This window comes from Coloeus monedula (genome assembly GCF_965178545.1).
Source record: "Coloeus monedula genome assembly, chromosome: 15".
Classification (NCBI taxonomy): domain Eukaryota; kingdom Metazoa; phylum Chordata; class Aves; order Passeriformes; family Corvidae; genus Coloeus; species Coloeus monedula.
Genome location: NC_138795.1, coordinates 14,783,951 through 14,804,354, shown reverse-complemented (window position 1 = coordinate 14,804,354; position 20,404 = coordinate 14,783,951). Strand labels below are relative to the sequence as shown.

At 43.8% G+C, this 20,404-nt stretch overlaps 1 protein-coding gene across 1 annotated transcript in view; it reads left to right on the top strand.

Moving 5' to 3' along the window:
- Positions 1–20,404, top strand: part of LOC309578548 (rho GTPase-activating protein 7-like) — a 44,922-nt gene that overhangs the window by 19,458 nt on the left and 5,060 nt on the right. Inside the window, exons 2-7 of the mRNA XM_082291268.1 lie at positions 12,731–12,802; positions 14,259–14,340; positions 15,702–15,765; positions 16,964–18,315; positions 18,675–18,845; positions 19,557–19,716. Of these exons, the coding sequence (XP_082147394.1) occupies positions 12,731–12,802; positions 14,259–14,340; positions 15,702–15,765; positions 16,964–18,315; positions 18,675–18,845; positions 19,557–19,716 (1,901 nt within the window). The remainder of the gene's footprint in view (positions 1–12,730; positions 12,803–14,258; positions 14,341–15,701; positions 15,766–16,963; positions 18,316–18,674; positions 18,846–19,556; positions 19,717–20,404) is intronic.

Below are 20,404 nucleotides of genomic sequence, written 5' to 3'. Positions count from 1 at the left end.
TTAGCCAGGGATGCCGCAGTCTCTTGAGGGACTTTCCACTGTGGCTCTGTTTGCCCACATACCAAACTCAAACCCTGGTGAAACAGTGGGGCTGCATCTGAGGGGAGGCTTCCTGTTTGTGCCAAGGCACTTGGCTCACGCTGCACTGGCTGGGGAAAGGAACAGCTCGGTGTGGGTTTGTGAACAACATGAGCAGGCCTGCTCATGTGTCAGAGGGACACAGCAGCACAGAAGTGATTCCTGTTGGTTATTTTACGCAAAGGGTTTTATTTCTCAAGTGTCAAAGTGTCATTCCTAGAATGGATCATCCATCCATGTCCCCGTATCAGCCCTTTGGAGGTGTACTGGTAAGACATAGAGTGAGCAGTCTGGGTTGGTTTATTTATTTAAATAGCTGAAAATGTCCTGGTGAGTTTATTCTCTTTATGTGCTGCTGAACTGACAGTGACTCCGAGCAGGAATGAGGTCCCCCAGGGGTGCCAAGGCTGCAGAACCCCTTCAGAAGACAGAGGATATCACTGACTGTATATTGGGTCTCAGTGTTGAGATGGAGGCAAGCTGCTTCTGTGCCTAATTTCTCCCTCCGTGTAAAATGTCCGTGCTGAACAGTGGCAGTGAGGGCTGTGTGGAACTCCCATCCAGGTCACCAGAAGCAGGCAGTGGGCAGAGGGCTGTGAAACAAGGCTTTGTGAATCAAAGCCAGTTAAAATCTGTGGCTTCTTATGTGGGAGCAGTTGAAAGAAGATACTTTTCTTTTCCATACATTTCCACACATATTACTTAGAGGAACTTCATATATTTTGTGATGTTCTGTCCCCTCTCATGTGTTTGTCTGGCTCTCCCACATCATGTAATGTCTTTGGCAATGACCACCACTGTCCAAGGCAGGACACTGTGTTCACTAATGCCTGGGATACATGTTGATTATGCGTGATCTTACTCTTTTGGATTTGTTTCTCACATGAAAACCCTCAAGATTTTCCTTCTAAGGAACATTAGTCTCAAAAATTTACTCTGGAGAGTAGCGGAGTCTAGCCTGACTACTTTGCTTGAAAAAACATTTTGTCATTTCTGAAATAATGTTACTTTGAATAAAAACCCAAGCATTACTGACAGTTCCTCTGTGTGGTGCATGTGAAAAGAGGTAAGAGTTATCTATTCCCAAGTATCTCAGGTCCAAATATAAGCAGGTGCAATGTAAAAGGTTCTTCAGGACCATTTCAGCAGCTTATTTGTTCCACTGTGCAGGGCCTGCTCTCGCTGGAGTGTAACTAAACCAAGCCCAAGTTCTCTTACGATTGTAGAAATGCATTTTAATAACAGAGATGACAAAAGCTTTTAGGGACTATTCTTTACTGGGAATAGGAAATGTGAGCGATTACAAGCAACAATCTTTTTTTTCCTCCAACTTATGCAGAAGTGTTTTTTAAGCTTCAGCAGTAAGATGTTGACTTTAACTTGAACTTTTTTGCAGAATGCTTTCAATCCAGTTATATTTATCCAAAGCACTGACTACATTTTGGAAGAGAGAATTGAAACGAAGCCTCCAAGGCTGTGTTATCGATCGAGTGCTTTCCTTCCTCAGGAAGGTCTGTTTGTGAGCACAGATTTTGCTCTGTTCCTCAAGCACCCTGGCCAAGGCTCTGCAGGTTAAAGCTTTCATGTACAGACTTCAGAAGTGTCTGTGGCTCTGCCTTCAATGTCACTTTTCCTTTTAAGTGACTCTTGAGATAGGAGAAGAAGTTAAGCGATTGAGAAAATCAAAGTGCTTACTCTGCTCATTTTTCTTGGCTGTCAGGGGGTCAGAGCTGTGATTTCAGTCTGGGTACCCTGTTCCCTGCACTAGGCAGTTAAACTCCTCCAGGCTCTGTTCCAAGGCATGAAGGTTGGACACACATTTCTGACTCCATGCATCCACTACATTTCTCCTGAGCTTTTTCATGCTAAGTGGTCTCGGTGAATCTATGAAACAAGAAGTTAGGGATTTTGTTGCTACATTCTCTCACCCACATTTTAGGAACTTCACTAGCTCTGAAAGAATTCTTCAATTTGTTTAGTCTAACCCTAAAAGTTCCTGAGAAAATCCCCGGAATTCTTCATGATAGCATAGTGTTTTCCTCTTAAAAATGCTTGACTTTTAACAACAGAAAGCAAAAGTTAAATTCCAGCTTGAGATTTGACCTGCTCTAATGAGAAGCAGATTACAGTTTTAATGAAAATTGGGGCATTGGAATTTAAAGGAGGGAAGATCAAATCAAGTCATTGACACCCACTGGCTGAGGCAACATTGTGTTGTTTTTTATAATTAACAATTCCACAATATTTCCTTTCATAACATCATGGAGTAGTTGTGATTATCACAGGAGCAGGCAAACAGCCATATAAATGGACCAACTGCTAAGGGATACAGGAATAACAAGGACCTTTTACCTTTCCATTTTAAAAAAGGGTTTGTCTTTGAATCTCAGTTCTGGTACCTGGTATTAGAAGGGGAATTCTCCCTGGATTTTATTTTGCAGGAATTTCCAGAAGAGGTAAGGGAGGGGAGGGCATGGGTAATTCCCTACCATTTTGTGTTGCTGTGACCTTTTTATTGAAGGCTGAATTTAGAAAGGAAGACATAAAAATTAGGATTAATGACTGCCAGACCCTGTCAGGGACCAAAATCCATAGCAGCATTTTCTAGAGTTCAGGCCTGTGAAAGTAAGCTTGGAAATGGGATAACGCTTTATCTGCTGCAGGTTTCACTGGAATGTCCCAGTGAAAGCAGCCAAGCAAAGTTCATTGGGAGGTGGAGACAATAACCTGAAAACCATTTGAAAGTTTTTAGTCATGTTTTAAGATTTTGATGGTGAAGACTGGAAAATCAGGTCTAAATGGTTTTGAATGGCTGCAGAGGGACAAACCACAAGAATGGACTTCCTGTAATCCAAGAGCTTTTTGAATGACTTGCAGCCAAACCATTCTATCTTGATTTTCAGGGGAAAAAACCTGCTGTTAATTTCAGGGGACCACTGAATGTGCTTATTTTCTCATACTTCTGTTCTTACACAGATGCTTTTTGACAGGAAGACCAGAGTGGTAACAAGATGCTACTTCTATAATATGATGGGTTAATGTTTTGACTTCACCTCAACAGCACTTCAGCATATTCAAGAGTCTGTATTTAACAATATTATTTTCCTCCTTTCAAGAAAGGTTAAAGACTTTATTGAGCTCACTCTTGTCACAAGAGAAGAAAAATAGTGACACAGTCCAGGTTTCTGTTTGTACATCTTTCTCCCTGCGATACACATATGTGCAGTTTGTGCAGTTTATTTCCCTGCAATACACATATGTCTAACCTCTCTTGCATCACAGATGATAAAGTTTCAGTCTTTGTCCCTAGAAAAATACTTTTTAACCAATGGATTTCCTTCTCAGGAATTTTTGGGTTTGTAAACCTATCTCTTTTTTCCCTTAATTTCATCTAATTATTTTTTATTTTAAACCCTTTTCTAGTGAGCTTATTAATTTTCTTCTTTCTAACTGACAGTTATTCCCCACCACCTTTAACATCCCCCTCTTTTAACTGTCTTCATGTATTGCCTGTATTTTATTCTGCATTTTTCCTCCCAGTTGGTCTAACTTGTTAATTAATCATGTGGCTTCTCTCCGAACAACTTGTCTCCATAGAAATATCTTTCTTGATGCCTCCTAGTATAGTCACAGCTGAAGTTGGATTCCTTGATCTCCTATGTTAACTCAAGATCATCAGAGAAGAAAACAGAAAACAATTATGTTGGAATCTTACCAAGAGAAAGTTAGAAATGAAATTTCACTCAGCTTTGATTCATGAAAAGCATTGAGGGAGGTGGTAGAAGGGAGAGAGGGGAAGAAAGGAGGGAGGTGATCTCTGGTATCAGAAATACTCCAGTGACAGGAATTAAAATATGAAGGGAGCTTGGCTTGAATGGGAAGTGACTCCACTGCTTGGCACTTCTGAAATAACTGTCTTGGCACTGCTTGCCTGTCTGAAATAACTTCGGTAACTTGGAGGTTCTGCACAGTTTTGGTTAAGCATGAGTGAGGAATTTAGCAGCAGCGGGCTCATTTCTAGAAACAATTAATTTTGGTCATGCAGTACTTTGTGAAGTTGTTTAAAAATAACCCACTCTAGGACTGTTTTCACCACATTTGAGCAAGGTGGAAGGTGACTGGTTTGGAACCCCTCTGGGCAGAATCCCTGCATGTGCTGAATACAGTCAGGGGTTTGATCAAAGCTTGGAATGAAACCCATCAGAAAGGTTCTGGAGTCTTCAGCAAGGGTCAGTGGTTCCAGAAAAGAGGAAATCAAGCAACAATGACCATTTGGAGAAAAAGATCCCCTTTTCCAGGCATCAGTCCCAAGCACTGGCATAAGCTTTGAGGCTCTAGTAATGTTATTGGGTGCTCCTTGGCGAGCTGCAGAGCTGGGAACTGAAAAGCCCAGGTGAGCAGGAAATGTTTTCTTGTCTTTTTCTCTGTCTTGGGAACCTCCACCAGCAGCCGCACAAGTCGTCAGCTGCCCCTTCTGAACCTGAGACATCCTTACTCCAGACACCCTTACTCCAGCGTGTAGCTTCCTGTGTGTGGGCTGAACATCCTCTAATGAGAGGCAGATGCCAGGGCTCCCTGGGTTCATTGTCCTGTAGGATACATAAAATGATCAAAATGGAGGAATGTGATTCCTTCCTGAAAAGCCTTCCGAAATTCTCCACTGAATGCTGTGTTGTACTGGAGGAGTTCACCCCTAAGATTTTCTGTGGGCCTTTTCATGGCTGGTGACCCACACAACACGAGGGAGCTTGATGGTAGTTTACTGTCAAAGAGAAAGAAAATGAGCATTTTAGGGTTGTGCGCTGTCCTCTTGTGGGAAACCCCCAAAGGAAAATGGGTGGGAAAGGGAAACTGCATGCTCTGCTTGGAGTATTTCTATGGGATGGGAGCAGTCTACTGATGTTATCCCCAGATTTAAATGATACATTCTGTCTCCCTAATCCAAGCATATAGCTGCAAATTTAATCAGAGCAGGGTCTGTACTTTTTATATGGCTTTGGGTGGGTCTGGCAAAAAGCAGTTTCTTAGGTAATCATAGCTAATGCCATATATCACACTACCCTAATTTCTTTTGTATTGTGTCACCCAGTGCCAATATCAAACATCTTTTTCATTGCCATACGAACTGTCCATCTAGGAAGCAATTGCACAAAAATAAATCATAGGTCTGTGAAAATTTTGCATTTGGTTGTTATACAGAAAACTAGTGATAATGAAATACACCCATAAATTGTAACTTCGTTAGGGTATAATGTTCCTAAATGAGATTAGGAAAAAGAAGTTTTCTTCATCTATAAGAATTCTTATTTTAATTAGAAGATTTTTGCTTATCCACTTCATGCAAGTTCTTATTTTTCCTGCTCTGTTTTAGGCTCCAAACAGTAAGAGCCTAAACACTGCAAGAAGTTGTTCTACAGAAATTTAGAGCCTGGTCTGGCTTCCTGGAGTGGTTCATGGAGTCTGAATTATCTTTCAACCTCTGTAAATTAACACCATCCCACCCTTCCATCTGCCCTATTGAACTGTAATGCCTGACAGTCCAGCAGATATAAAATTATTAGGGATTTAAAGTTAACTTGTAGGGAAATTATTTAAAACTTTTGATATGTTCTTCTGAGACCAGCCTACATGCTGCTCTGTACCTGTTGATGGTTGTTCAGGCTGCAAAGACTGATCATGGTTTTAACTAGATTTTGTACCACATCATTAAAAGCAGAAAGTCAAATCATAGCAGTAATGAACTACAGCAAATGCAAAGAAGTTGAGTCTGTTGCAGAGGTTGAAAAACATGCTAATATGATTTTAGCAGCCAGATTCATTGATCAACTGCATGTGAGCTTTTCGGACCACAAACCCTTTTTAGTCTAGACTAAGTCCATATAAGCAAAATAAAAGTACAGGTTCTGTCTGACCCATGAAAACCACTGTGGCGAGGGACCTCACTGCAAAACATCGTGAGGCTGGGTCACTCTCGGCAGCGGGGATGACAGGTCCGTTTTAGGGACGAATCCCAGCTCTGCTCTGTTCCTTCTGTGCTGCTGGGCACAGCGTTTGCTTTGCGGGATGCAGCGTCGGCCCATTTTTATTTGGAGGATAGAGGTAGGAGTGTTCTGCGTATTTGTTAAAAAGGGGGGAAAAAGTGAAAAAAGTAGCTAATTTTGTAAAACTTTGAGGAATGACATCGGCAAAACTTTAAAACATGGGGGGAAGCCAGCAGCGGCACCAGAGGGTGTCGATTTGCCTTCTGTACTCCTTCGTCTGAGCGAGTGCGGGGCACTGGGGCGGGACAGCGGCTCCGGACAGCCAGGGGCAGGCAGGGACACTCGCCAGGGACGGGCAGGTACCCGGGACACGGGGCCGGGCGGGGCTGTCCCGGGCCGGGGCGGGGCTGTCCCAGCTGGGGCAGCGGGGCCGGGCCCGGCCGGGGGAAGGCGGTGCCACCGCAGCGGAGCGGAGCGGAGCGGGGCTGCGGCAGATGGCATCCCCTGGTGAGGGTCCGGGTGGGTGGATGGCATCCCCGGGTGAGGGTCCGGGTGGGTGGATGGCATCCCCGGGTGAGGGTCCGGGTGGGTGCTGTGGCAGATGGCATCCCCGGGTGAGGGTCCGGGTGGGTGGATGGCATCCCCGGGTGAGGGTCCAGGTGGGTGGATGGCATCCCCGGGTGAGGGTCCGGGTGGGTGGATGGCATCCCCGGGTGAGGGTCCAGGTGGGTCCTGCTGTTTCCTACCACTGCTTTGTTAGTGTGACAGCAGCTCTCAGGCTGTCAACACTTTGGATCGTGCTCTTCCAGTAGCTGCTGCTTTTGCTGACTTGCTGGATGCATTTGCAAAGTTCCAGGTAGGTTGTCTGACTTCGTTGCATATCTCATTCCATCAGGGTGGAGTGACCCAGTAAAGATTGTCCACTGCCCTAGGCTCAGCAGGCTCAGCAAAGCACAGCCTTAGCAGGGCCAATAAACCATCTTGCTTTTAGATATAACAGCTTACTGGGCAGTCTCTGTTGGGTTAAATAGTTAAATAGTTCCTTACACGTAGGTTGAACCTGTATCACACACTGAGGTGTTACTGGCCTTTTGCATAATTAAAGAAAACTTAGTGCTACACAATGAAAGGGCACAGACAATTCACTTGTTTTGGGGTTTGTTACTTGTGTGCTGGAGGTTTATTGATACTGGCTCTAGTGGCAGCAAGCGGTACCCTGCCTGCTAAAATTCCGCCCAGGAATCTTGCATCAAGTGTTTCTCAATCACGTACAAGGGTCCTGTGAAAAAACATCCATAAGGAGCTTCTGTGTCAGAGAAATGTGGAATCTGTTCCCGCTTCGCAGCCAGCAGGGCTGAAGCACGGAGAAGCAGCATATCTGGGATTAGGGGAGATAAATCCCCTCTCTCACCCCACTTCCTTGGATAAGGAATTTCCAGTGTGGATTGGAAATCATAGAGTTACACTCTCATTTCTCCTAAAGTTGATGTGAATTAGGTACCTACTTTCCATGAGACCTTTGAAATTGCTGTAGAGCCAACAGTACCTTCTCTAACATGCATAGAAACAATTAAAAGATCAGCCAGCACTGACAAGCGAGTTAATGTGATCTGCAAAGAAAATGCCTTTAAACTGGTCCCAGAAACCAACAGAGGAGGCTAATGACAAGGACCCGAGTAATGATCTTACTGTCAGATTGGGACTCCTAGTAATCAGCTTGGGAGCTGATGCCAAGGAGCTGGATAAAGATGCAGTTAAGGTTGCCACGAAGTTCTGGGATATATTGCAGTTCCCAGCTGTGATAACTGAAGAGTTGGCTGCAGTTCCAAAACACCAGCATGATAGTAAAGTAGGAATGAAAGGACAAATATCTTGGCCTTTTCATTTTCCAGACATTTATGTTCACTATCTGCATGGAGCCTAAATTATCCTGGCTAAATTCCAAGCTTTAATCTCTTTTTTCCCCTCTTCCTCAAGTGGGTTAGTAAAGTACAATTAAGCTTTGATATTTTGCATTGCACAAGGGAAAACAGAATAAACATTTCCACTTATTTATGATCCATCTTAGCTTTTGGAGAGTTTGACAGTTTTACAAGTCCCTGACTGCTTATCTTGGTCAGTGCAAACACCCTGCTTTGAAAGCATCGTGTTTGAACCTTCAACATGGAGTAGATATCATGTCCCAACTCTCTTTTTAGGTAAAAAGATATAATGTAAATAAAAACAGTTATTAAAAATCCTGTCACAGGTAAAATGCAGTTCTGAACGCCCTCCAGAAGTCAGAGTTCTAGCACAGCAAATGCATTTTTCACAGGGTGTGTATAAAATGAAGTTCCTCATTAGCAGCTGTAAGTCACAGGGAAGTTACATCAATTCTTATAGTCCTAGGAAGATGCACAAACCAGAAAGATGCGATGGGAAACTCATCATTTGATCTAGAAACAGAACCTGAAAACCCCTTGTCGCTTCCACCACTGCCAGCACAAGCAGGAATGACAGGATCTAAGTCAGTGCGTAAAGGACCTGTCAGTTCACAGCCCACGGCTCGTGAGCTGTAGGAAAAATGTGTGGCAGAGTTTGATGTGTGGATGCCAAGCATGCACGGGGCCTGCTGACTCCAGCTCTGGAGAGGCTGAGGGGGGTGCCAGCCTGGGATTGTCAGTGACAGGAGGAGGCAGCAACATTTCCCCGTGAGGTACAGTTGTCCCTGCTGTGGCACATCAAGTGGGGACCCTGGGCACCTGCTTGTCTGTGGCTGTTGAGGAGGATTACTGCTATTTAGAGAAAAAAAAAACGTCTTCCTGTATAATGACAAAGGTTGGGAAAGAGCAAAATCCTTTGGATTTTTTTCTGTTTCTCTACAGAGTGATGCAATGTGCAGTCAAAGCGAGGAGTCGGTCCTACCCTGTGATCTGTTCTCCTGTCTGCACGAGTGTGGCTCTGGGCTGGGCATGTTGAGAAATCCTTTCTTTGCCACAAGTACCACACTTGCATCCTACAGAAAAGGGGACAAGGAGGATCCTGCAGTTTTTGCAGTGTTTGCAGCACTCATGCAGGAGTGCTGCAAACAGCAAGAAAACCTCTCCAACTGTTCTTCTTCCTGCCATGGTTTTGGAAGGCGTTCAGACTTAAACACAGATCCCTTTAATTAATGAAGTCCTGATCAGCATGTGATTCCTACCTGTTGAAACTGGAAAACTGTTTTGGAGGGAGATAGAAGTAATGTGTGTACCATTGGTTTTAAAAATCCGTTTAAAAATTGCTTTGAAATACTGAAACAATGAGACAACTCTTTTAGAAAGCGGTACATTTAGGTAAAGGTTTCACAGTAGGCTGAGCTCCCTGGCCTGGGCAGGCAGGTGCATGTTCCCACATCTGTCCCTGCATGTACCCACCACCGCCTGTGTCCTGCCACCGGAACCTAGCAGAACATGTGGTAGCTGATTCAGAAAGCTAAAACTTCATAAATCTCATCTTGCCAAACGAAAGTGACTGATTTCCTGCCAGTTTGGCTGACAGGACCTGCTGGCATAGGCTCGGGCTGTCAGTGAGGAAGGGTAGGAACTCGCAGCTGGGGGAAGGAGGAGGTCTCCTTCTTTGGCAGGAACCGAAAGTCACACTGCATCCTGGCAGCAAGGTTCACTGTGCTGATGCTTTCAAACAGAAATTGATATCCTCCCATTTTATTCAGAGTATTTATTTAAAGTACAGTTTGACATTCTTCTTTAGCTGAAGTTTGTGATCACCTCACAGTAAGGCTGACTGGCCTGTTTGATACCAGCTGTCACTGGATTTGGTTGCTGCCTCTGCCTTGTTGTTAGGAAAGTGCTGCTTCTGGTGAGGAAAACATCTCAGAGACAATGCCCAAATCTCAGCACAGATGTCTTTTCTTTATTGCAAACGATCTGGTTAACACTGATGTTCATTCTGATAGGGACTTAATTCACGCTGTAGCATCTGGTTTTCAAGTACCTGACGAGTGTGGGCTCTGCAGTCTGCAAACAGGACAGTGCTCAGATGGGGGGACACAGTTTTTTAGCCCAAGTGGCTGCAGGAGAGGTGTCACAGCCCAGCTGATGAGGTGCTGGGGCTCCAGGGAGAAGGGAGCAATGGGGAAAGGGGCAGCAGCCGTGGAGGGCGGCTGTGCTGGGGCTGCTGGGACAGGCAGGCTGGGCACAGCCACGACTCTGAGTGCTGTTTGCAGGGGGACTGGACTGAGCCTTCAGCACAGAACGTACCTGTGGGACATGGTACAGCCAAAGGGTGGCACAGGCTGTGTACTCTGTGCTGTTTGTCGTAAACATCTGCTAGTAACCTACCACCTGTAGCCCATGGGGAAATAGCTGGCTTGGCATGGAAAAGTTGTTGCCAGCCTCTAATCTAGGAATATTAAGCTTTGCAGGATTTTTTCTTTTTTTCATCTGCTTAATTATGAAATCAGTTCAGGAGAGGGAGGTGACACATTTAGGTTACTCTGCTGTTTCAGTCGTGCAGATAGCACCCAAAAGATGTCAAAAAGTTGCCATCTACTCGTCTATCCCAGGTTGCTCCAAGCCCTGTCCAGCCTGGCCTTGGACACTTCCAGGGATGGGACAGCCACAGCTTCTTTGGGCAACCTGTGCCAGGGCCTCACCACCCTCCCAGGGAAGAATTTCTTCCTAATATCCAATCCAAACATGCCTTGTGATTGTGCAAAGGTATGTTAGAAGGCCTGAAGATTTAAATCAACAAAGAAAATTCCCCCAGCTCCTTTGTCCTTGTTCTATGGAAGAGGCCATCTGTAAGTGTGACAATGTCGTTGTATTTTCAGTCATATTCATTGAAAATATCCTCACTAGATGCCAAATATTTTTCTGCCTTATCTTTGTGTTCTTTTTTGCATCACTGTTCATGTCTTGGTTTGGTCTAAAAATGCAGTTGTGCTTTTAACATGCTGGGAACTGGGGAAGCTTCAGCCCCTACAGAGTCCCTGTCTGAGCTCAGGATTGTTGTACACAGGCTCTGGCTGAGTAGGCTGAGGTCTGGAATGAGGACAGCTACAGTTTCTCCACAGCTGAGGTGGCTGAGTGAATCTACTGAGTTTTTCTAAATGAAAATCACTTTGTCTTTGTGAAGAATTTTGGTGTTAGACTGGTCATCCTCCTGGCTCTTTTCTACAAGTAGCTTTTCTTTCCTTTTTTTGCTCTGTGAGTACAGTGCTTGTCTTTTTTGTCTCCTCTCTTGGTATTCAGTACATGCTGTGTTGTGGTAAAGATTATGATAAATTTTGGCACTAAGTATAGCAATAAATATAGGCATAGTGTATATAGGCTATTGTAGAAGAAATTAGTTTCTGTTCTGCAGTGTGAAAAAAGACTCATCCATCTGTTTTGTGTAAAAATATCCTGGTCTTCCTGTGATATCACTTTATTCTCAGATGAAAAAGCCATACAGTTTTGTGCAGGGAAGCCTGTGTTAGAATGGCATTGTCCAATTTGACCAAGTGATAATGGAAACAATTTGAAGTTTTAAAGTAGAAAAATAAAATCATGGAAGTTTTATGTTTTTTTTGGTTAGTGACTTCAGTCTGTTGCACTGATGACTTGCAACTGAGAAGTCTGAGCAAAGCAAGCAGTGAATTTGAACAGGTATGTGTGTGAAGTGCCTTGGAATCCTAATCTGTGAGTGTATGTGTAAAGAAAATAGTTTTAAGGAACAGCTCTGTTCCTCTGGCCTATCATGCTACACTTTAAGATGCTTTAAAAACATTTCTCTCTAGTGAACACACTGGATTTTAAGGTAGCTCAAAAATGTTCCCTTCAAAGAAGTCTTTGCCTTTAGGTTTCTGTCTGGTGTAACATGAGCTGGGGTGCACACAAACCTGCAGAAAGTGTACATGGGAGGCCTCTCCTCTTCCACAGACCCAGACATTTCTAGTGTTGGCAGAGATTAGAGCCTGGAGCCATGTACTCATGCTGACCTGCCTGTGCTTTGGAGGAGTCTGGTATTGTGTGATTCTGTGAGGTTGTGTTCTGCTCTGCTCCTGTGGGAATGTCACAGAACTGGCCACAGGCCTTTACCAGTTGTCACAAAGTGAGCAGTTAGTTCTTGACATCTGCTGTGCTGCAGTGGCTGCCAAGTTGCGTAGGTAGTTGGCAAGGAAATAAATATTGATAGACCTTAGCAACAGGTACTCCTGAGAACTCTTGTTCTGGGAATGCTTAGGCTGTGTCCAGTGTTATTAAAGTTGTGAGAGCATTTTGAGTTTATTTATAGGATTTGTTGGTGTCTTATCACCATCTCTCAGCACTGGAATGCACAAATAGGCTTTGCTGTGTGAGGGCACAGATGTGTGTCCTACAGCCTGCTCTGGTGACTCATTCCAACCTGTAGCAGATGTTCCACTGCCCCCAGCTCAGGGATAGCTGGTTTACGCTGATGTGTGACGTCCCAAGTGTGTGCTCATATCTATTCTCTTCTTTGTTTGCTTATCTGTCATATGGTGGAATGACTATTGCAGAGCTATGTGCGTGTAAGTGCATTGGATGCAAGAATTTATTCCTTTTTAGCAATATCCTAACAAAGCATTAACATACAGGATTCTCAGAGAATGTCCAGGTGAAATTATGTTATCCTGTGAAAGGTGACTCTGGTGAGCACTGTCCATGAACAATTGTGTGTTCTCATTGCAGAAATTGAAGCCAGAGAAGCCTGCGACTGGCTGAGAGCTGCTGGATTTCCCCAGTATGCTCAGCTGTTTGAAGGTATGATCACAAAGACTTGTCAAGCAGCTGACATGGAATTCGAGTGGAATTGTTCACATAAATAATATATTTCAGAACCTGACACTTTTGATGGAAGCACTTCCAAATTCTGTTATATCTTCATGAAAACCTGTAGAAAAATAGTGACCTGGTGTGTTTTCTTGCAGAAGGGACATCTCAGCAGGGACTCAGTAGAATTCTATAAAGGACCAAATCTTCCCTGGTTTTCTTTTCCTATTGTTAGACTGTAACTCAGTCAAATTTCTGCTTTTGTTATTTTTAGTTGCTTATAATTTTTTCAGGCTCTTTTTCTTGGAGTGCTGGAAGTGATTTTTCCAACCAGTGATGGCAACCCAAACTCCTCTGAGGCTCTCCAGCCTGTGGTCTGAGATTGCTTTATTGGAGTTTTGAAAAAGAATGTTGGAAAAATCATCTTGCAATCATAAGTGTTTAGAGGAAATACTCAGCAGCAGCCAGCCAGTCAAGAATGCAATTTCAGCATGTTTTCATGTTGTTATAACTACAAACAGTGCTTATTTCTTGGGGGGAGGTATGGATTTGCTGAGAACTTGTATAATTTTTCAGGCCACACTTGTGCATGTATCTTAAAACTGTTTTTCTTTAAAATGTATTTTTTGTTACAAACATTGAAAGTAACAAAAGCCAATCTATTTTTAAGAAAGATTTTATCAAAGGACTACAGTTGAAAGAGCAGCATTAACTGCTCTCATTCCCACCTCCCCCAGTCACTGCAAAATTGAAAATTTGAAGTCAAGCCATAGAGCTGGATTTGAAAGCTGTATTTCATGAAACCTACTGTCCCTGGAAATGCTTCCTGTCTGCCTACAGCAGATTTTATTCTGTAATCTGTTTGTTGGAAATGTGCATTGCCATGCTTCTGGAAAATGAATCCTCTGCATTACCTCGCTGTTTATGCAGTGTCCTGACCTGGCTAGGAAAATTAAGCTTATAGAATAAGCTAAGAAAATACATATGGATCTCAATGGTTCCCTCACCTGCAAGGCTAAATCTCAGGAGCTGAAACATTGAACTCTTCAGCTTCCAGCCCAGCATGATGTGTCAGGCTCATTACAGCTCAGAGAGTGTATGTCATGTGCTGCATTGCACCTCACCATGACAAAGGCTCATGGAAAATAATCCCGGTTTTTTACTGTATTTATCAATCTTGTGTTTCCTGTCTATGGCACTTGGTGACTGCAAGCTCCTGGAAATACAGAAGTGTTTGTCCACCTGTAATAACAGCAGCAAGCAGATCCCTACAATTATTCTCCCACTTGCTCTAAGGAACTGATCCTCACTTGCTGGAAGGATGTTCGCATGAATGTACAGTTATAGAAATAGAATTAGTTTCATTTCACCTATGATCAATAAGTTGTAAAATTGAAAGTCTTTGCAATTACAACTCAGATTTCAGATTCAACTTCTTTGTTCACAGATATGCAGTTTCCCATTGATGTAAAAACTGTAAGGAGAGATCATGAATTTTTAGATGGAGATGCGATTGAGTCACTGTTCAGGTAAACATTAATAATGAATCATCTTTAATACTCCCAGGCCCCACAGTTGTCAGTCATCTTCTCATGCCTTTGTTTTTGTCAGAGACTAAGAGTCACCAATGTTGTGACTGAAGGAAATCACTTAAGCACACAGTTTAGTATCACTGAAGTTGGTTGTTTTAAGAAGTAAAAGGTAAAGTAAGCATGTGTCTGCACTTCTTCTTCATCCAAGCTCTCAGGGATGTTACACTGAGCATTAAATATCTTTTTTGTAATGTGAAATGTCTTCAAGCTGATAAAAAATAACCAGTTCCCTGCAAGCATGGCAGGATGCTTTCTAGGATGACATATAATGAAATGGAGTGGAGGAATTTCCTCCAACTTCTGTTCCAGCAGATAGGCAGAAAAAAATTATCTGCATGAGATCTGTTCTGTTTTCCTGAATATTTTTCGAGTGAGAAGCAAAGGTATTGATTTGAAGTTATTGCTTTGCCACAGCTGTTCAGAGCACACAAGTGACCTGCATTGTCAGTACCAAGTCAGACTCACGGCCCTTTGGAATTTCCCCATGGAAGAGTGCCAGGGTAGTGTAAAGCTTTTGCTTCACTTGGTACTGCAGTTGCCTTCTCATTATGAGATTGTTTAGCAGAGTTTCTTTAGCAGAAATTATGATTTCTAACACTTAGGGCACTGGAAAGTTCCTCTCCTAGTCAGGTGTTCTGGTCCTTTTCTGTCCTGTCAGGTCACCTGAATTCCAGCTCTGCCTGTACCAGAGCACCAAGAGGAGTTGTTCACACACACATGTCTAAAGAACAGCAGATATTAGAGAACTTTGGGTATATTTTATTTCTTGGTATGACTTCTATCTTGAGTGCTCCTTGGAGACTCTCAGTGTGCCTCCTGTTGATGCCACCCATTGTTTGACAATTAAGTGATTGACTAGTTTGGGACCTTATTGATTGCACAAGCTTTAATTAAAATGATAGATAATACAGTACTTCCAGGGATACAGGTTAACATCTTGAATTTTTAATTTTTCTTTTTCAAGAAGCCTACACAGAGTTTCATTTATTTTCAAAATCTTAAATCAACATGATATTTTTCACAATCACTGAAGCTAATAATATGATTTTTTAATTAAATGATTGATTATTGTTGTCTTCTCCAGTTTTAAGATGGCAGAACTGGAAGTATGAACATCATGGGGTGGTTATTGGTGCTGGTTTGGGGACCAATGTATGGGAGCCTCTAACAGAATGTCAGTGTTTGGCACCAGTAATGAAGACTCCGTGGTAGAAGATCACAACTAGTTTGGTGCATGTTTGTTTTCAAGAAATAAAATAGTTGAAATTTAAAACTCCTGTTTTTTTTCTATATCCTAGAAGGTTGAACACACTGAACAAGTATGCATCAATGAAAGTGGAAATAAGCCGTGATAGGAAACGGGTATGTTTGTAACAGTTCCTGTTCCAATTAAAGATGTGTTTAGCTATTGTATCAAACACTGGGGTTTAAAAGTGCATGAAGGATTAGCAATTTCTGAACTTTCTATTCTATTCCATCCTGCAAAGCTCTGCTATTTGCATTTTATGTTGAGGAACATAAATGCAAGGATGGAGATTGAAACGACATAATGTTTGAAACTTTGCAAGGTAGATTAGGGGTGGCTTTTGAAACACTTTTAAAATTTGACTTAACATGTTACTGTCCTACAGTTGCCCCAAAGCCCCATCTCAACATGACTATCATTGCTCTCCTAAGTAGTTTCCCACTTTATTTAAATGCTGAAAGCTCACTCCTATTGACTCAACAAAGAAATAAATGGGCAATGCAAATGTTCAGCAAATACAAGCTGGGTAGGTTTTAGCTGTGCTGTCTTTGTGCTCTGCCACAAAAATGCTGTAGCTAAATCAGAGTGGTAGCCACAGCTTGGCTGGGCAACACCAGGCCTGCAAAGCCTCTGAGGTACCAACTGCAGGACTAGCAAGAAAATAATGCCATCTTCTGGAAAAAATGTCTGGGTTTTTGAGAGTTCTGCTCTGTCATTAGGGAAGAGTGGGGCAAGAGAGCCCACAGGGAAGAGACAGGTGGCTCCCATCTCTCCAGTGTTTTGCTGTCTCTGTGTTCCCTCGGAGTGGGGACAATCCAGCAAAGGGGGCACCTGGGGCAGGTGGCAAGGGAGGCTGAGGGCTTCAAAAGGTGCTACAAGTATTGATGCTGCCACAGTCCCACAGCTAAACACCCCTTTACCTGAAAATGGATGAGTTTTGGTCACAGAAGCGTGAGAGTGTTTGATTTGATTGGCTTTAGGAGAGGCCATCTAAACCCAATACAATTATCTTTCAATACCCTTGGATTTGCCACAAATCAGGATTTTTCCACCTTAGATCAAATCTGTCACCTTTTCCTGTGGTAAACTTCCCAGATTTGTCAGCATGCTTGGGAGTCATTTGTCAGTATGTTTTTCAGCTCTCTCAGGGCAGACATTCAGTGTCTGAATGGTCACATTTCCATATGTTGGTCTTGGGGGTTTTGGAAGTTGGCAGAAAATTTAAGTCTCCTTTTTATGTTAAATTGTTTTTTGTAATTTATAATTTGCCTAACTTTGCCCTTGAACTGTTTTTGGGTTTTTTCTCCTTCTAAGAGTGATGACTCTGAAGATGATGAACCCTGTGCAATAAGTGACAGATGGGCTTATGAGAGGTGCAGTCAGCGGTGGTCTCGCATCGAGAGCCTGGCAGATTTTCCAGCAGAGGAAGGGGCTGGTGCCTCCACCCCAGGCAGCCCAATACTGAAGATCATCAACAACGAGGACAGTGTCTTTCTGGATCATGGTGATAAGCACGATGTGTCCTCAATTCACAGCACCAGCAGTGCTGACAGTGACGTTGTTAACTCCCAAAAACCTTTTGAAGATGTGGAAACCAGCACAAGTTCCTCAAGATGTTCCTCAGTTAAGGTACCTTCACTGGACTCTGCTTTTAGTTGTTCTCCTCCCCTCAGTGAATTTTTAAATATCACCAGTGAGGAGAAGCTTTTGGATAAGTCACCATCTAAAAAGAGGAAGAGCCTTCTAAAGAAAATGGAGAAGCTGCACTTAAGGAGCTGCAACTTAAGGAGTGGTCAGTCAAAGGCCAAACCCATAATAAGTGAACCTGTTCTTCTGGAAGGACTTAATGAAGAAAAGATGAAGATGCTGAACTGTGTAAATATTTCTGACCTTTCTGGCATCCGAACAAAGAGCAATTCTTCCTTTTCTCCCCGGAGCTGCAATAGCAGCAATCAGTCTGCAAATAGCAGCACAGGGAGCACTCCAAGTCCTGTTATAAAACCAGGCAGCCCCTGTGAAGGAAGGGGGACGTATGCAGAGCACATGGACTCCAGCAAACTCTTGCTGGGGAATGATCTATCTCAGCAAAACCTAAAAAATGACATAATGTTACAAAAGAACCAGATGTTTCAAATTCCACAAGGCCATAAACCTGGCACTTTCCCCACAGTACTTACAGATAGCTCCCTGTCTCCAGCAGACAACTCTTCTGTTAACTGGAGAACTGGGAGTTTCCATGGGTGCAGGAGGAGCCGGAGCAGGAGCGGTTCCAAGGACCCCAGAGCCCCCAGGAGTCCCCTGTCGGGCGGGGATAACAGGCGGAGCGTGTATGACAACATGCCCAACATTGACCTGGAGACTTTGGAGGCAGCACAAGTTGGTGACGACGATGTGTTCTCAGAACTGAACAGTGTCATAGCAGATGTCAATGGTCTCAAAAAGTTGGTTGATCAGTGGACAGAGAAGTTCTCAGATGATAGGGATTCTGACTTTGCCAGTGACTTGACCTCTTTGTATCCACCTTCCCCTAAAGAAAGCTCTCTTGAAACAGAGGGCTCAGAAGACAAGACAGCAGGGGAGGCTGAGGGAGAGAGCAGCTGTGGCCTGGGCAAGGAGATTGGTTCTGCAGACCTGACTTACATCACAGACTCTAAAAAGACCAACAGGTCAGCCATCCTTGGGTTTGCCTTTGATTCTGTCCACTCGAAATATAATTGCATTGCCAGAACAAAGTATTCTAAAGTCTGTCCTAGGTAGCAGGGTGTGCACTGCTGGTGGCAGGTACCGCTCCACAGGTACCAACATCTGACCTCTGCTGAAAGTAGGACACTCGTAATCTGCATGAGCACTCAGGCATTGGAATCAGGGAAACAGTTTGTATTGCCAGAGGCCCTCCTGGATGGGAAGTACCTTGTTTAAGTGCAACTAACTGCAGGTCATTTAGAGTCTTAGGTGCTTCACCAATGCAGGTAGAAAACAGGGGTGGTGGAGATGGTTCTAAGCTTAAACAATATTTATCCCATAGGCATGGGAAGCAACACTGGTCTGTGGAAGAGAGCGTGAACCTGGAAAGCCTTTCCCTCCAGACTGATGGCCAGTCAGCTGCCCAGCTGGCCCGCACACAAAAGCTGGCACTGTTGAAGCTCACAGCTTTAATGGACAGATATTCCCCTTCCAGTAAGCAGGGCTGGAACTGGTAAGTTTTCTGATATTAAAGCAACCTGAGCTGGACAGAGAGGAGTTGATGTAAGCATGTGAATTTCCTTGTCTGCCTACATTGCACATGTTCAAGATGAAGAATTTCATCCTATTAAATTGCTGGCAGCTTCAGGGTTATTTCCATGGCTCCAGGATTTCCTCTGCTGTGGGCTGCACTTTGGGCCCTTGCTGGTGGTCGTGCTGTTACTGATTTTAAGGCACATCATAGTTTCTCTTTAAATTTGCCCAATTGCAGGGCTTTGTCAGAGGGCCTTTGCAGGGTGTGCGGGACCTGAGGGGAGAGTTGGCTGGACTGAGAATCCAGCCCTTCAGCTCTGAGTGTCTGTTTGAACTAAACCAGTGGCAAATTCAGACACTCGGAGGACTTACGTACATCAGTCAGCATTTTGTGATAGGGAGCTGGTACTTGAATATAGAAAGAATGAAAAAACCCTCCAGTGTCATAAAGGGATGGAATGTATTTCCCATGAGGATGCTTTATTAAAGTTAATTTCAGCAATGAAATGAGGAAGTCATCCCTGTAATTGCCTTTGCTGATCTTCTCTCCCTCCTGATGCTGTGTGTACAGGTATGTGGCAGAATTTGGGGTTGTAACAAGGTACAGCTCAACCCTTTCTGATGAGTGTAAAGCAGCAGGTGGGATGTGCTGGCCAGCTAGTAAGCTGCATGTACTGGTTTTTGTTTCCAGGACCATACCAAAGTTCATTAAAAAACCAAAAGCCTCAGACTACAAGGACAAAAACGTGTTTGGGGTTCCTTTACTTCTGAATGTGCAGCGAACGAGCCACCCCCTGCCCAATGGCATCCTGCAAGCCCTGGAGTATCTGAGAAGCCACTTTCTTGACCAGGTATGAACTGAAGGCAGGCCAGGGCAGCTCTGGGCCATGAACAGATGTGCTCCAGGGAACCAGACTCTGTTTCTAACTTTTGTGAAGGACTTTCTTGCCCCCTAAGGCTCTGAATAGGCAGAAAGGTGTAGGTCTGAGCTGGCGGCCTGCAGGGAAGTACCAGTGCTGATTCCCTCTAGGAATGCCTTTAGCCCTGTACTGTATTTTTGTGCCTTCCCTCACTGAAACCCTCTGCAGTCAGGTCTCTTGGTGCAGGCAGTCAGGCTGTCTTTGCCTGGGGAGGTGTCATGTCTCTGCTCCCTAAGGAGGCAAATCTGCCAGACAATGTCATTGTTCCCTCTGTTCTGTGGCTGCTGGTAGTGCCAGAGCTAATGTGAAAATTAATCCTGTTTCAGCTGAAATGCACCACTAAGCAGAGAGGAAACATTACAGCAGTGCTTCTAACAACTCTTTCTGGATCTCAGCTCTATTTATCCCCTAAGTGGAGATGGCAGTGGACGTGTGTGCTGCCTATGGTATTTCCACAGCATAGCTGCAGAAATGGAGGACCTTGTGACATGAGACATATTAGTTAAAGAGAGGACTTTTTTTCCTGTGCTTTGCCACTGTCTAGTTCTGTAATATCATGCCAAAATGCAAAAGTGTGTGAGTTCTGTGAAGTGACAGTGCAAGTGTTTTTCATTTTGAG